Source organism: Ceratotherium simum, chromosome 22 (assembly GCF_057802395.1).
Source record: "Ceratotherium simum simum isolate JZ-2026a chromosome 22, ASM5780239v1, whole genome shotgun sequence".
NCBI classification, from domain to species: Eukaryota; Metazoa; Chordata; class Mammalia; order Perissodactyla; family Rhinocerotidae; genus Ceratotherium; species Ceratotherium simum.
Window position 1 is genome coordinate 31,466,599 of NC_141921.1, and position 14,969 is coordinate 31,481,567.

General features: G+C 48.8%; 2 protein-coding genes across 2 annotated transcripts in view; one reads left to right on the forward strand and one right to left on the reverse strand.

Annotated features, from left to right (window-relative positions):
* MACO1 (macoilin 1) overlaps positions 1–317 on the reverse strand; it is a 53,053-nt gene extending 52,736 nt beyond the window's left edge. The window contains exon 1 of the mRNA XM_087446549.1: positions 74–317. Coding sequence (XP_087302675.1) covers positions 74–153 — 80 coding nt within the window. The 5' untranslated portion in view covers positions 154–317. The remainder of the gene's footprint in view (positions 1–73) is intronic.
* Positions 318–8,685: 8,368 nt separating this feature from the next.
* The window catches only part of RHCE (Rh blood group CcEe antigens), a 36,748-nt gene continuing 30,464 nt past the window's right edge, over positions 8,686–14,969 (forward strand). The window contains exon 1 of the mRNA XM_087445754.1: positions 8,686–8,833. Coding sequence (XP_087301880.1) covers positions 8,686–8,833 — 148 coding nt within the window. The remainder of the gene's footprint in view (positions 8,834–14,969) is intronic.

Consider the following 14,969-nt stretch of genomic DNA (forward strand, 5'->3'; position numbering starts at 1 on the left):
GGGGCCGGGCCCCTCCGGAGCCGGCTGGGAGCCGCGGGGCCGGGCCGGCGGGGGCGGGGGCGCCGCCGCTCACCTGCCGTAGATGCCCTCGGTGATCCGGTTCCGCTTTAGGGGACGGCGGAGCTTACTGCAGTCGGCGTTCCGCCGCTTCATCCTCCCGCTGGGGGGCCGGTGCCCGCGCCGCCGCCGCCGCCGTCTCGCACCTCAGCCGCCGCCGCCGCCGGCCCGCCCCGCGTCGGGCCTGGACTCTACCCCTGGGGCCGGTCACACAGACATGGAGCCAGCACCCGTGGGGGGGGGGGGTGCGATGGGAGGGGGGGGTTCGGAGCCTCCTCCGCCTTCGGAAACAAAGAAATGACAATTCCGGGGCCCGCCCGCCCCAGCACCAGCCAGCCGCCTGCCCCGCCTCCTCGGCCCCGACGGACGGCCTTCGGGGCCAATCGAAGGCGCCGCCACGCCGCTGCCGGCCAATCCTAGGGCCCATTGAGGCAAAAAGGACTCTAGAACCCGCCTCTTTGAAGGACAGAAAAATGCGCCAATCATTATGGTGTCTGGGCCCGCGCCTGGGCCTATCAGAAAAGGTTTAAATAGAGGCTTATAAATAGGCCCTATAAATATAACATCCTATATTATGTCTTGTTGCGAAGGTACACTTCATTATTATTGGGTTGCGTTTCATTGTATTATAGTCCATACCAGAGCATACCGTGCTCTAGTCATAGTAGACTACCACTAGCACCCTGTGAAATGGGGAGGCCTGGGTTTGCGGCATGTGCTGTTTCAGCGCTGACATGTGCTCCACTCAGTCGCGTCCTTATGTAAGGGGCTCGTAGCATCCTCCTCATCCGGGAGTCTCCGGGGGCAGCGCCGGGGGCCTTTGCTGCGGATCCTGGAGCGCTCGGCCAGGCCGGCCGCGTCAGCGCGCGACGGGGGTACGAATGACAAAGCAAACCCCACAGACACACACATACACCCTGCCAGCTTCCCGCGACGTGGTGACAGCGCGGCGGCCAATCGGAGGAGGCGCGGGGCGGAGCCGCTGCGGTCCCGCCCCCTGGAGGCGCGTCACGGGGGCGGGGCCGTGGGTGCGCGCGACGTCGCGCGAGGCTGCCGGAGGTGTGTGGGGCGGCCCGGGCTCCACGTCCGCAGGGCGGGCCGGGCGGCGGGTTCTGTGCCGCCGTGCCTGCTTGACCGCGAGAGCGGCGGCGTCGGGCGCGTGTCTGCCCCGGGGCTGGGGGCCGGGGCCCTGGGGATGGAGGGCAAGGTGAGAGGCTGCTCGGCTGTGACCGGGCTTCTCGGAGGCGGGGCCGCCGGGCCAGCGATCATTCTCACCTAACGGTTCTAGAACGCCGATTTTGTGCCTGGCGTCGTGCGAAGGGCTTTGCATCTATTTTTTCGTTTACTTCTCATTACTCCACTGCCACGCAGGTGGGGCAAAAGAACAATTAGAAAAAACGGCAAAGCTTTTTTGAAGAGAAAGAGAAAAAGAAGAATGTATGTCGTTAAAGAAAACTGGGAAAATGTAGAAACGTAGCTGGAGGGAAAAAAACTGGGTCTGGTGGTAGCTGGATCTCATCACCTTCACACAACCAATGTTCGCATTCTATATTTTTTCTTTTCTTTCCAGTTTTTCCCCATGGATGGTTATATTATTACTATTAATGTTGTTATTACTCTTATTAAATAGAATGGTGATCATACTAGATATTCAGTTTTGTATCTTGTTTTACATAAGCATTTTTACTTGTTATAATGCACCCTTCCTAAATACTTCTGATGGTTGCAGAATCTCATATCAAGTGGCTGTATTAACTTAAGCACTCACCAACAGTGGGACTGTTAGATGGTCTTCCAGCACATTTTAAAAACTTCCAGGAAGTAGATGCCATCTTGTTTTGTCCTGGGTTGGGTAGACCCCTGTGATCACCCCCCTTAATCAATACCCACCCAAAGAAGGAACTTGTAATTTATACCAAATGCATCATCCTTAACTGGTTCTCTCTGTTACTTTATTCTGTCACAGATCTTCAAAGATCCCCCAGTGCCTGAAAGAGAAAACCCGTTCTCTTTATTATGGCATCCAGAGCTGGTCACAATGGGGACCCACTGTTTATGGGTCCTTTTCCAGGCCTCCCCAGCCAAGCAAGCCTTATCTCCTCACTGTTCTCAAACTCACTACAACCTTATCTTCCCTCCTTTCTGCTGTTGCTCCCACACAGGGCATCTCCATCAATGCTGCTCCTAATTTGTGGTTTCTTGGGTGAGGCTTGTCCACCCTTTTAGACAAAAAGCTTCTTGGGGATTGGATCCATACCTTGTAGAGATGCAGTTTAGAAAAATGGCCACAGTACCTGATTTTCAGACCAGGATTGAAATTCCAGCTTGGCCACTTACTGGCTTGCGCAAGTTACTGAATCTCTCAGAGCCTCTGTTTCCACTCAGGTTTGTTTTAAGGTTTGCAGGATAATGAACCTCTAGAACCAGGCATACGGTAGGTAACAGCAAGCAATTACTGTTAACAGTATACTTGTTTTTCATCCCTCACCTCTACTCCAGAATGTTGATGCAGTGGCACTGGGCGGCCAAGGGTAACAAACACTGTGAGCTCAGTTTCACCAAGGCTGCCCATCATCGTGAAAGGAACTGAATGAATGCTCTGCTTGGAGCAGCAGAAAGACTTCAGCTGCCACGGAAGATTGGTCCATGGAGGAGGATATAGGCAGGACCTAAATCAATATGGCTGGAGGCTTGAAGGTATAGGTTCATGGTGTGGTCCTGGCTCCAGACTCCATGGGGACCCCAAACCTGAATAGCCCTCGTCTCCATGAGTGCAAGGTTCCAGATCACCCAGGACTAAGACAGTCAACTCCGTGAGGTTAGGGGCATATCTGGGATCTTTTCCACTCCCCACTATGTTTCTGTTGTCTAGGACAGTGCCATGGCACACTGTGGAATGGACAGGTGAGTAACCCAGAGGAAAGATGGGACATGTGCTGGCTTTCTGGAGCTCACTGTCTAGCCTGCCATCAAATCTTTTCCTGACAAGGGCATTCCAGGCTGTGGCAGAAGTGTGGAGTGCCTGGGAGCTATTGGAGCGTGTGGCTGAGAGTTTCTGCTGGGTATAGGGCTACATGGGAGCAGAGAAAGGGCGGAGAGAATCTCAGGGTGATGGCCCGAGAAGAAGCAACGTGGAGGTCTGGGTTCCAGTCCCAACTCAGAGGCCAGCTCACTGGTGTCCTTAGCTGAATCACCTGCCCACCCAGTGCCAGCATGGCCTCTGGAGACACTTTAAGCCCTATGTTTAAAGGCAGGTCATGTTAGCTCCATTTTACAGATGAGAAAACCGAGGCTCAGAGAATACAAAGTCACACAATTGTTATGGTGGAGCAATTTAGCTCAAGGCACAAGCTAAGCGAGATCAAGCCTTGACGCTATAGGCACGTGCTCTGGTGCCTATAAGCGGCTGTTGATGGTTGGGGTTGTTAATCTGGTGATTAGCTAGAGTGGAATGATGGGAATGGCCTCCTTGCCAAGAGCCCAAGGACAAGCCACAGTAGACTGCCCTTCTCCGTTCCCTTCTCTCTCACTCCTCCTGCCCCAGCTGGACCCTCTCTTTTCCTGGTCTACCCTAGGCCAAGCCCCTTTGGCTGTAGCTAAGTGCCAGCCTTTCCCATCTGAGCCCTGAAATGGCCCTTTGGGATCCCAAGGGCGCAGAACTGGGCTGAGATGAGGCAGGCCTCCTGCCTGCCATGGAGCCCCCTGGTTCCCACACCTCTACCACGACTCAGGAACAGGGGAGATCAGCAGTGGCCGTTTTACAGATGAGTCAGACAGGGAAGGGAAATCATTTGCTTTCATTCAAAAGCCCAAGGGCCAGACGGGAATTCAGGGCTGTCCTTCCTCTTCTCCTGGGGCTTTCTGATGGGCAAGGGGTTGGGATTTGCACTTGAACTTCAGCTGAGGTCAGAATAGCCCTGGAGAAAGGCTAGTCTCTCATACCCTGTTTCACAAATAAGGAAATTGCATTCCCACCTGTTTGAGCAGCTTCAGTCCCCTCAAGCCCACCAGACAGGGCTGTCCCAACTGCCTGGAGCTTTCTTCCTGTCCCACAGGAGTCACAGAAAAGTCCAGACCTTGGGATGGCCACCTCTTGTACATGAATCTGTATCCCCCAGAGAACCCTGTTAATGGAGGATGTTCGTTGTAGTGTTTAGAACAGAAACAGTTTGGAAATAACGCAGATAGCCCACAGAGGGGGGGTTGGTCAAACAAATGATGCATGGAAGTCAGTGGAGCATGGAGAATGATTACGCATAGCACTTACTATATGCAGTCACCGCTCTAAGTACCATATGCATTTTGATCTAATCCTTACAACAACCCTGTGCGGTCAAGATTATTACTGGCACCATATTACAGATGAGAAAACTATGGCACAGAGCAGTTAAGTCATTTGCCTAAGGTTACACAGTAAGTGAGAGAGCTAGGATTCTAACCCAGGTAGTGCGGTGTCAGAGCCTGGGGTCTTAGCCACCATGCTATAGTGTTGTGGAAAGATTCTCCTGGCTTGGAAACTGCTTATGATATACTGTTCATGAAACAGGCAAGTTACCAAACACTATGTGCTGTATAATCCTGTTTTTATAGGGAAAAAAAACCAAGGCATAAATTCACATGAATAGAAAAAAGTCTGAAAAGATACATGCATAAAAAAAATGGAGCTGGGTTTTGGAGATGTTGAGATCATGGGCGCTTTATGTAAACTTTACGCATCTCTGCATTTCAAAGTTTTCTGTGGTAAACGTGCCAAGCTTGTGCAGTAGTAAGAATTGCTAACATTTATGGAGTGTTTTCTGTACATCTAACACTTGATGTTACTACCTCATTTAATCTTCACAACCACCTTGTGAGATTGACACTGATTTTCTCCACTGTAGAGACGAAAAAACAGACTCAGAGAGAATGACTGTCTTACCCAAGGTCACACAGCTAATAATTTGCAGACCCAGGGTTTGAACCCAGGTTGCCTGATTCCAAAGCTCATGTTTGTTGATTGAATGAATGATTGAGTTAGCCACTGTTTAGCCAGGCATGCCCAGAGCAGGATCACACCCTTGGTGTGGACAAACTTCCAGAGAGGGAATGGAGGACCTACCCACCTCCTTGGTCAGTGCGCAGACTGAACTTTACAAGGCTTGACTTGGCTGAGGAGGGCGCAGCATGGGCGCAGCATGGTGAGTGCTCTCATCAAGTCCTGTTTCTGCAGAAAACACATGATTACGTGTGGAAGCTGCAGTCTCTCGGACTTAACTCATCACTCCCGGAGGAAGCCTGGCCGCTCAGACCAGGAGGCCGCAGTCATGCACCACGTGCCCACCTTCATTTCTACAACACAGGTTGCAGGCATACTTGCGTATTTTCCCATTTGTACTAACCCTGTGGGGGAAGCAGGGCAGCTCATCTTATTTGACTCGTCAGGAAGCTGAGACTGTGGCTGGTTTGGTAAATGGAAGGGAGAATCACAAAGTAGTTAGCAGCACAAGCTGGGGCATCAGATGGATCTGGGTTGGGTCCCAGCTCTGCCATTTATTAGCTGTGTGTCTTTGGGTACTCACATCACCTCTCTGAGCAGCAGTTTCCTCATCTGTAAAATGGGGTGATAATGCCTATACTTGCAGGCTTACGGGGAAGATTAAATGAAATAATGTATGCAGAATGGTTGGTCCAGTGCTTGGCGTTCCAGAAATGGCAGCTGTTATTTGTTCAAAATAATGTATTGAGCGTGTACTATGGACCGAGTGCCAGGTGCTGAGGATACAGTCAAAAGTGCCTTCTCTCATGTTGCTTGGGTCTGAGTGGGTGAGGGTGAGAGCATGCAGGGGTCTGGTGGGGGCAGTGTTTTAGGCAGAGGGAGCAGCAGGTGCCCGGAGTGCTTTTTTTCCCAACGTTTTATCATGAAAAATTTCAAACATACAAAAACAAGTTGAAAGAATTGTACAGTGAAAAGCCATTCACCTCCCACCTAGATTCAACAATTCACATTTAACGATATTTGTTTTATGACACATCTGCCCTAGATCCCCTGTGCTTTTTTGTACCAGGTGACCTGCCTTGAAGATTTGGAGACAGAATATCTGGCATTGTAGTCAAAACAGAGGCTTTTTGCAAGAGTCAGACGGCAAGAGAGAAAACTCCTCTTTTGACAAATCTGTTGGGGGAGGCCAACAGCAGGGGGAACCTCCCTTTATTAAAGAGAGCCTCTCTGTTCAGTGAGGAGCTAGGCCTCCTCAACAAGCAGTTATTCCCTCATTGGGGCAGGATCAAGACATACAGGGATTTGGGGTGCCATGGGATCAGCTGCCAGCCATACAGAGGTTGCCAGCTGGTAAACACAACCTTCTGGGGGCTGCAGGCACGGGGACTGGCTGTGACTGCAAATCTTTAGTGTCATCTGGCTGATGTCTGATGCCCCTGGGCAGGTGGGTCTGGCTGCCTGGTTTACAAGCTGCTGGTACTGGTCCCAGGCCAGCAGGGGTCACATTCATTTATCCCCCACATAGGGGAGTCCCTCCTTAAGGAAAGCCAGTTTATAGGAAGTGCTGGCTTCCAGAAAAAGGCCAGAGATTGTTGAATCTAGAACCAGGGGTGACCAAGAGGGGAATAGAGACCTCTGATCTCTGACCTCTAGGGGTCAAGGCACCTTCTCCCTTATTTACTATTGAGGTAGCAGAGCGCTTAGAATCCTACGTCCCTAGACTTTTAGAATTGGAAGAAGACTTAGAAGTTATCTGGGCTAGAATTAAGTGGTCAAACACCCAGGTGTGAAGTCAGACTGCCTGGGTGTAAATCCCAGCTTTTCTACTTACTAGCTCTGTAACCTTGGGCAAGTCACTTAACCTCTCTGTGCCTCAGATTCCTCGTTTGTAATATAAGGCTAATAGTACCCACTTCACAGGGTCACTGAGTTCATACATGTAAAGTGCCTAGAACAGTGCCTAGCAATGGTAAGTGCTTAGCATATGAGAGCTTTGGAAAACATCTAGAGCAATAGTAACCAGTGTTAGTGGTTTGTACCCAATTTTTTTTTCTATGCTTGCATTAACATCTTGTTATTATTTTATAAAAGTGGGAACATACTATACACACTGTTCTGTAACTTGCTTTTTTGCCAAATAGTATATCCTCTGTGCCAATTTTGATAAACCTTAAAAGCATTTTCCTCTGGAATTTTCCCACATATGTTCAGAAGCATCATATGGGTGGCAAGTTGTGTGTCCTGTAGTTTACTTAACCAATCCTCCCCTACTGGATATCTAGGTTATTCTCAAATTTTTCCTTCTGTAAATAAAGCTGTGCTGGGCAAGAAGTGACTGATGCCAACTGGCTATATGACCTTGGATATGACCTTCAGGTCTTAGTTTCTTCATCTAAAAACAAAATGACAAGATTCTACCAGGTGATTAAAATCTCCTGCGATCCACATATGAATCACTTCCAAGACATCTCTGACAAGTAGCCATCAGCTTCTGCTTGCATTCTTCTAGTGACAGGGTGCTCACTACCTCATGAGCAGCCTATTTCATCGGGCAGCCATAATGGTCAATAAAGTCTTCACTCACATTGGGCCAAAATCTGCCTCCTTGCAACTCCTAGCCCAGTTTTATTCTCTAGGGACACACAAATTCAGTCTATACTCAGTGGCCAGTGGCTGGGGCCAGTGGATAGACGGTAAGAAAACTTCTGTTCCTTCCTTCCTGCCTCCCTCCATCCCTCCTTTCTGCGATATAGGCTATAGGAGAAATTAGCTGCAGGGTCAGAACTGGCTCCCAGGTCCCTTAAATCCCATTCCAAGGGACTGTCCACCGCCGTGGGATGGGGTTGCCGAGGCTGGTGGCTTTCCTCAAATACACTGCAGTGCCCGTGCCCCAGGAGAGCCCTGGGCTGCTCTGTGAGGTAACCAGAGGTGGGGGCAACTTCAGCCTAGAGCTGGATCAGGAATCCCCCCAGGTTGTTACTAGAGTTGGACCCAACTCTCCTTTCTCTCCCCCAACTACCCTTAAAAGGTTTAGGAACAAGTGGATTTAATTACAGATTCAAATATAAATAATGTCAACTGTGTAACTCTGAGGAGTTAGTTCTCCCTGGGTCCTGTCTGTATCCTTCCTAGGGCTTAGTATTGTTCTTTGCTTTCATTCATTCTTTCATTCTCCTTCAATACATCCTTATTAAGAGTTCACTGGGTGCCCTCTCTGAGCCTCAGTTTCCCCATTTTTAAAATAAGAGCGTTGATTCATTCTCTGCCTTTCTTGCAAGGATATGATGAGGGTAAACTGAAGTAATGAATGAAGGAGGATTCTTATGTTTGGGTGCCAAGTGAATGAATGCCTTCTTTTAAATTGAGCACAGTGCCTGCCTGATGATGGGAATGCAGCAACTACGTGTTGAATAAATAAATAAATGAATGATTGAATGAAAGAGTTAATGTTGGAGTAAATGCATTTCCTCTCCCTCCCTGTCATACTCCCTCTGCTCGTGTTAACTCCATAGACAGGCCAGCAGAGCCAGCCTTGCAGCCTGAGATAAGGCCTTTGGCGGCTGTCTCCTCTGTCACTCCCTTGCATGGGTGTTGGGACAGAGGGGTGAAACCTGGTGCTGGTGGAGCCCCTGCCCTGAGACGAGCGCAGGATGGACTCTAAGTACCCGCGCTCTGTGCGGTGCTGCCTGCCCCGGTTGATCGTAATACTGGAGGTGATTTTCATTCTCCTCTTCTTCTTTTACACCTCCTATGACATGTCCTCAAAGGATCAGAGGAAGCTCCTGGGGAACTATCGAGGTGAGTGTTCAGAGGGGAGGTAGTCACAGAGGCAAATAGCAGGGGCAGGGGCAGAGGAGTTCTGTGGTCCTCCAGGGGCCTCGATATTCCTTTCCAAAAAGTCTTCCAAAAGGAAGAGACTTCTCTCATCTTCTTCTAGAGGTTGTGCAAAGACCCAGCCAACAATGTAGGCTCTCCTTTAGGAGCAGCACAGGCGTCACCTCTTCCATGAAGCTTTCCTTGATTTGTTAGGGTGGAGTGAGAGGCCTCCTTTTCTGTGTTCCCAGAATTCCCTTTGCCGAATGGTCTTCATAATTCTCTGCTTTCTCTGCTTCCCCCTCCCCCCACTTCTCTCTGCATAGCAGCAAGAAATTTCACATTCTTTTTGGGTTTGGGGGTTTTGTTACCTTTTTGTGGACTCTCTTGCTCATTTCTGTACCACCCTCCTTTTGGAAGTTTTAGTCTTGCCTCTCCCCTGCCCCCAGCCTTCTTCTTCTCACTTAGGGGCTGGGAAGTCTGCGTTCTGTCTGCAAATCCAGAGCCATAAGGTATGGCTGAAAGGGAGTGGAGGATGCTTGTTATTTTATATGCAGCTAAAAATATTCACAGACTGTGATGAGAACAACTATAAACATGACAGATGCCCACAGTGGTGTGGCTTTTGCTTTTCTTTTAAATTGAGATGAGTTTTCAAGCATCTTAGTGGGCCGATATGTTGTTCATGATAATGGACGGGGCTCTTGAGCAACGTCCCTGAGACAAAGCTGAAGGTTGAGGCTAGTTGAGTGCTTGCTTGTTCCTAAGTGATGCTAACTGACTAGTTAACTGGAAGCAAAGGGAAGGCATTGCTGGGCCCTCAGCCATGGGAAGAAGGACAATGAGATAACTTAGGGAGGGAAGCCCTACACCACTGAATGGGCCAGCCCAGAGAGGGGCCTTCAGAGCTGGACAGAAAAAGGCCTGGGCACAATTTTAATTCATTTCAATTGACTTTAGTTCTCTTAAATCGAATACAATGTAATTCAATGCATTCATTCTTTCATTCATTCTTTCGACTCTGTATTACATCCAGTGCGGGATCCAGACACATGCTAATTAGAGCTGATATTTACTGAGCACTTACTATGTACCAGGCACTATTCTAAACGCTTTACACTGGACTCTCTCAATGATCCCATGAGATTGATACTATTATGATCTCCGTGTTTCATATCAGGAAACTAGGCACATGGACGTTGAGTAATTTGCCCAAGGTCACGCAGCTAGCAATAACACAGCAGATTTAAATTTAGGCAGCCTGATTTTAGTTTCTATGCGCTTAACCATTGTGCTTCACAGCTCCATTTTACAGTGAGGTTGAGTCACTGGTCATAACCAGCAGATGTAGGAGCCAGTATTCCAACTCTGTAGATTGGATCCAGGGTCTGCGTTCTTCACCCCTATGCTGTGCTGCTAACATCGAGTGTCCTCAGTTACTCACTTCATACAGAAGCACAGAGGAGGGCCCACAACCCACAACCTGGGGGAGACAGTAATGTCTGGGAAGGCGTCTGGAGGAAGGTGACTGCCCAGCCAGGTTTTGGAGGCTCAGTAGGAGTTAACCATGTGAAAATAGAGGGTGGAGAGCACAGCAGGAGCCATTGTGTGTGCACTTATTGGAGTGGATCAGGCACGGTCTAACATTGCAGTGTAGTTGGAGCATAAAGAGGGAGGCAGGGTATGGTGGACCCAATGGGTTGAGTAAGTTTGACCTTCATTCTGCTGACCTAATAGGAAGCAGGAGTCTGACAAGTTTGGGTTTTGATTATGGAAAAAGCCATTCCAGGGCTGGTGTAAGGGATGGAGGAAGGGGCATGACTTGAAGCAGGAGACCAGTGTGGAGGCTGCACTGTACTATGGACCAGAGGGCTTCAAACTTTTCTGATTGTGCACATCATTTTTCAAGCATGCACCACATTTATATGTGATACTCAAGCACTGCTGCATTCATATATTTTGTACATTATAATACATAACCACGCAAATTAGAAAATTCAAAGGAGATCAAAATGAAATATATAATATTTTCAAATTTCTGGTCATAATGGTATCAGTCAGTCTCAAGGCAAGGTCCATCGTTACCATTAATGATAATGGATATAAATCCATTCCTCAGAGTCTTCTGGATAATTTCAAATTATCTTGGTTGACTTCTTGTCAGATCTGATTAGACTGACTTTTTTTTTTTTTTTAATTTTGAATGTGACTGACAACAAGTTTGCACAAGGAGAAGTATCACTCTGCCCTGTGTTTGGTATGCTTGGCTCCATTACTGTTTTTCCTCCAATCTGTGTTTTTGGCAGGAGTTGGTTAAGCCATTGGTCCATTTTGTGAAGGTTAGTTGAGTTAAAACTAGGTAACTTAATCTGTCGATCCACTTAATCTAATCCAGTCCATGTAAACTACAATAAGTTATTTGAACTGGCCAATTCTAAAAAAGACATTTTTGAGACCATTGGGAAATCTGAATATAGTGTGACTATTATATGATATATAGGAATTATTGTTAGTTTCATTAGGTGTGCTAATAGCATAGTGGGTTTTTTGAAAGGCCTTATTTGTTAGAGAAACATATTGAAATGGAATGATGTCTGAGGTCTGCTCCGTGCCGGAAAAAAAAAAGAAAACAAGTGGAAGAAGGATAAAAAAAAGATTGGTCCCATGACCAATCATCAAAGCTGGGAATGGGTGCGTGAGAATCACCATGCTGCTTTCTCTGTTTTTGTGTGTGCTTAAAATTTTCCATAATAAAGAGTTAAATTAAAAAAAAAAAAAACCAAAAAATAAAACCTTGCCATTAGTTGCAACATGATGAATACAGAGAAACACAGGTCACCAGGGGGTGGTGATATCCCAGTTGCCCGATATTCCCTCAGGACATCTCCCAAGGCTAAGAGACTCTAAACTGACATCCTGAGCAAGTGAGAGGAGGCTCCTGTGTTAATCTGAATATTAAGGACTTGCAGAGTTGCAAACTTCACCAAGTGCCTTTAGAGTAGAATAGCCTAGATCGGTGGTTCTCAAAGTGTGGTCCCCAGACCAGCCACCTCAGCATCTCCTGGGAGCTTGTTAGAAATGCAGATTCTTGGGCTCTCATCCATACCTACTGATCAGAAACTCTAGGAGTGGGGCCCAGCAATTTGTGTTTTACTAAGCCCTCTAGTGACTCTAACGCACACGAAAGTTTGAGAACTACTGGAGTGAGACTGATTCAAATCTTGCCTCTGCCTCTTCTTAGCTGTGAGACCTTGGGCAAATGACTCAACCTCTCTCTGCCTCTGTTTTAACCTCTGCCACATGATGATAGTACTTATTTCATTAAGTTGTTAAAGGATTGAAAGAATTAATACATATAAACACTGAGAAAAAGTATTAGCTTTTATTATTAATAAAGTTAAATTTCTTACTTTTTTGTAAAAATGAATAGAACCAGGAGGGCTAATATCTTCTTCCAGCAGCCCCTATGGATTGTCTGGAGCATCTTCCGAGGGTGTCTTCCCTATTCTGTTAACCATTGGTCTGGATGACCTGTGATGAGGCCGGAAGTGCAGGGACAGTGGAGGGGAAGCAAAGAGTCAGATTCAAGAGATGTAAGGAGATAACATCAGCTGTCCTTGGTGAAAATGAAGGAAGCGTGAAGGACGGCTTCAGAAGTGTGATTTGGCAGATGGAGGCGCCAGTTCCTGAGATGAGAGGCACAGATTGTGGGGTAAATGAACAACGATGTGTTCATTTTGGGCTTGGGGTTGAGGTGCCTGCGAGATGCTCAGGGGAAGCAGAGCGTATCGGTTATCTATTGCTGCATAACAAACCACCCCCAAACTTAGTGGATTAAAATCACAACCATTTAATTTGCTCATGATCATGATTCTGTGGCTCAGCAATTTGGGCTGGGCTCAGAGCTGTGGTTCTTCTGTTGGTTTCACCTAGGGTCACCTAGGGTCATGCATTTCCAGCCTGGAGGTTTGACTGGGACAGGATGGCCCCAGATGGCCTCATTCGCGTGTTTGGCAGTCGGTGCTGACTGGCAGCTAGCCCATGTGGCTCCAGTAGACTAGCCCAGACTTCTTCCCATGGCGGCAGAAGAGTTACCGCAGTAAGAGAGGGCAAACCCCACTGCACAGGTGCTTTTCAAGCCTCTGCTTCTATCGTGTTTACTAATGTCCCATTGGCCAACCAGATCACAAGGACCACCCCAAGTGGGAGGTGTCTCTACTGGAAGGGATGATCCATCTGGGGCCATTCCTGTAACAATCTATCTCACAGAGCCTACTCTAGGGCTGCCACATTGGGGGACCATCCTGCTCCCACACTGTGGCTACCATACAGTTCCCTCCATACTCTTTAGAAACAGGGAGGAGAGCTACTAAAACACAAGAGGAGCTTTGCCAGTGACATGTAAATACCTGCAAATCCCAGTACCTTCCATCTTAGCCTTGGCTGCCCCTTTGATTGGGAAAATTCTTTTTCTCTTCCCAGGCTGCTGCGGGGGTGAGTGTGGGGTGGGACTAGAAGCTGTGGGGAGGGGAAGGCAGCATGGGGCTCCATGGATGGTCCCAGCCTGGGGCTGCAGAGGTCTTCCCAGTCAGCAGTGGGGAGCATGGTGTGGAGATCAAGCCCAGAGCCTGGGGGACAAAAGCTGGGGCTGGCTTCAGAGCTGTTGGTGCCGAAGTGTCTGCAGGCCAGAGGGAGGGGTAATGGTGGGTGGGGACACAGAGCTAGAATCGGAGCTAGGCTGGAGGAAGGGGGAACAGTCCTGCCCAAAGTCGCACAGCTAATAAGTGGCAGGCATGGGAGTACAGTTCCTGACACTTACTGTGCACCCAGTGCTCAGTGATCTGCATGAGCCATTGAGCTCACTACTCACAGCACTCACTGTGCTCAGCAATCCTCTGAGCAGGTGTCGTTGTTTCATACCCATTTTACAGGTTAGGAAGCTGGGACACACAGGTAGAGCCAGGCTCTGAACCCTGACTCCCTGACTCAGAGGCCCACACTCTTCACCTTTATACTGTCTATGCTGTAAGGCGAGGCAGGATGGCATAGTGGTTAAAGCCAGATGGTCAGGATTCAGATCTCCCACCACTATTTGCTAGCTGTGTGACCTAGGCTAGTTATAGCACCTCTCTGTGCCTCCCTTTCCTCATTTGTAAAATGGGGATAATGAATAGTACCTACTGCATGAGGTTGTTGTAGGTTTAGGCTGTAAGGCACCTAGAACCGTGCCTGGTGTGTGGAGGGCACTGTATGTGTGCCAGCTGCTACAATGAGGGTAATTATTGCCCCATCTCCCACTGCTGGACTCCCAGGTTAGACTTTCTTTCTCCAAGTCCTGGGGCTTTCGTAAACTTCTACTGAAGGCCTGCCTTAGACGGTGAAGTTCTCTTCTGGGGCCCAGTCGTTGGGGCCCCAGTAGCACATCCACTCCTTATCACCCCTGAACACATTAGAGTCCATTCGCTTATCAGACCAGAAGCTGAGGTGGGTGCAGCGCAGGCTCTGAGAGGTGGAGGCTGACACCAGTGGGAATGCCCCAAGCTGGGACCCAGCCCTGAAGTGGGGGTCCAGATAGTGAGACGGGGAGGAGCGAGTGTGGGCCCAGAGCCCTGGGAGCCTGGGAGAGAAAGTGGGAGAATGCAGGGGTGAGAGAAGAGGGACCTGAGATCAAATGTTGTTACTGATCAGTTTGGGGTAAATGAGCTCTGTCAACAGCTCCCAGAAACTGCAACTCTAAGTTCATCCTGCTGGCTGAAGCCCAACTCCTCCCTCAGGGACCGTGTGAGGCCTTGGGGAAGAAGGCCCTGAGCCCCTATACCTGGCAGCTGGGACAGCAGCTGTGCCTGATAAAGCTCCCCACCCAAGATCCTCTGATTTTGTAATCTTTAGGGCCCCACCTGTGCCCTAATCCTGGTGACCCTCCTCTCCCCACTCACTGATCTCCTCCTTGGAATATGCCAGAGCAGTGAGGTCCTTAGAGAGTATCAAGTCCAACTCCCATGTGTTACAGATAGGGAAACTGAGGCCTAAAGAGGGCAAGGGACTTGCCTAAGGTCCCTTACTGAGATGAGGGCAAATGAGAGCAAGAGGCAGCTTAGGCTGGTGGAAGGGCACCGTACCA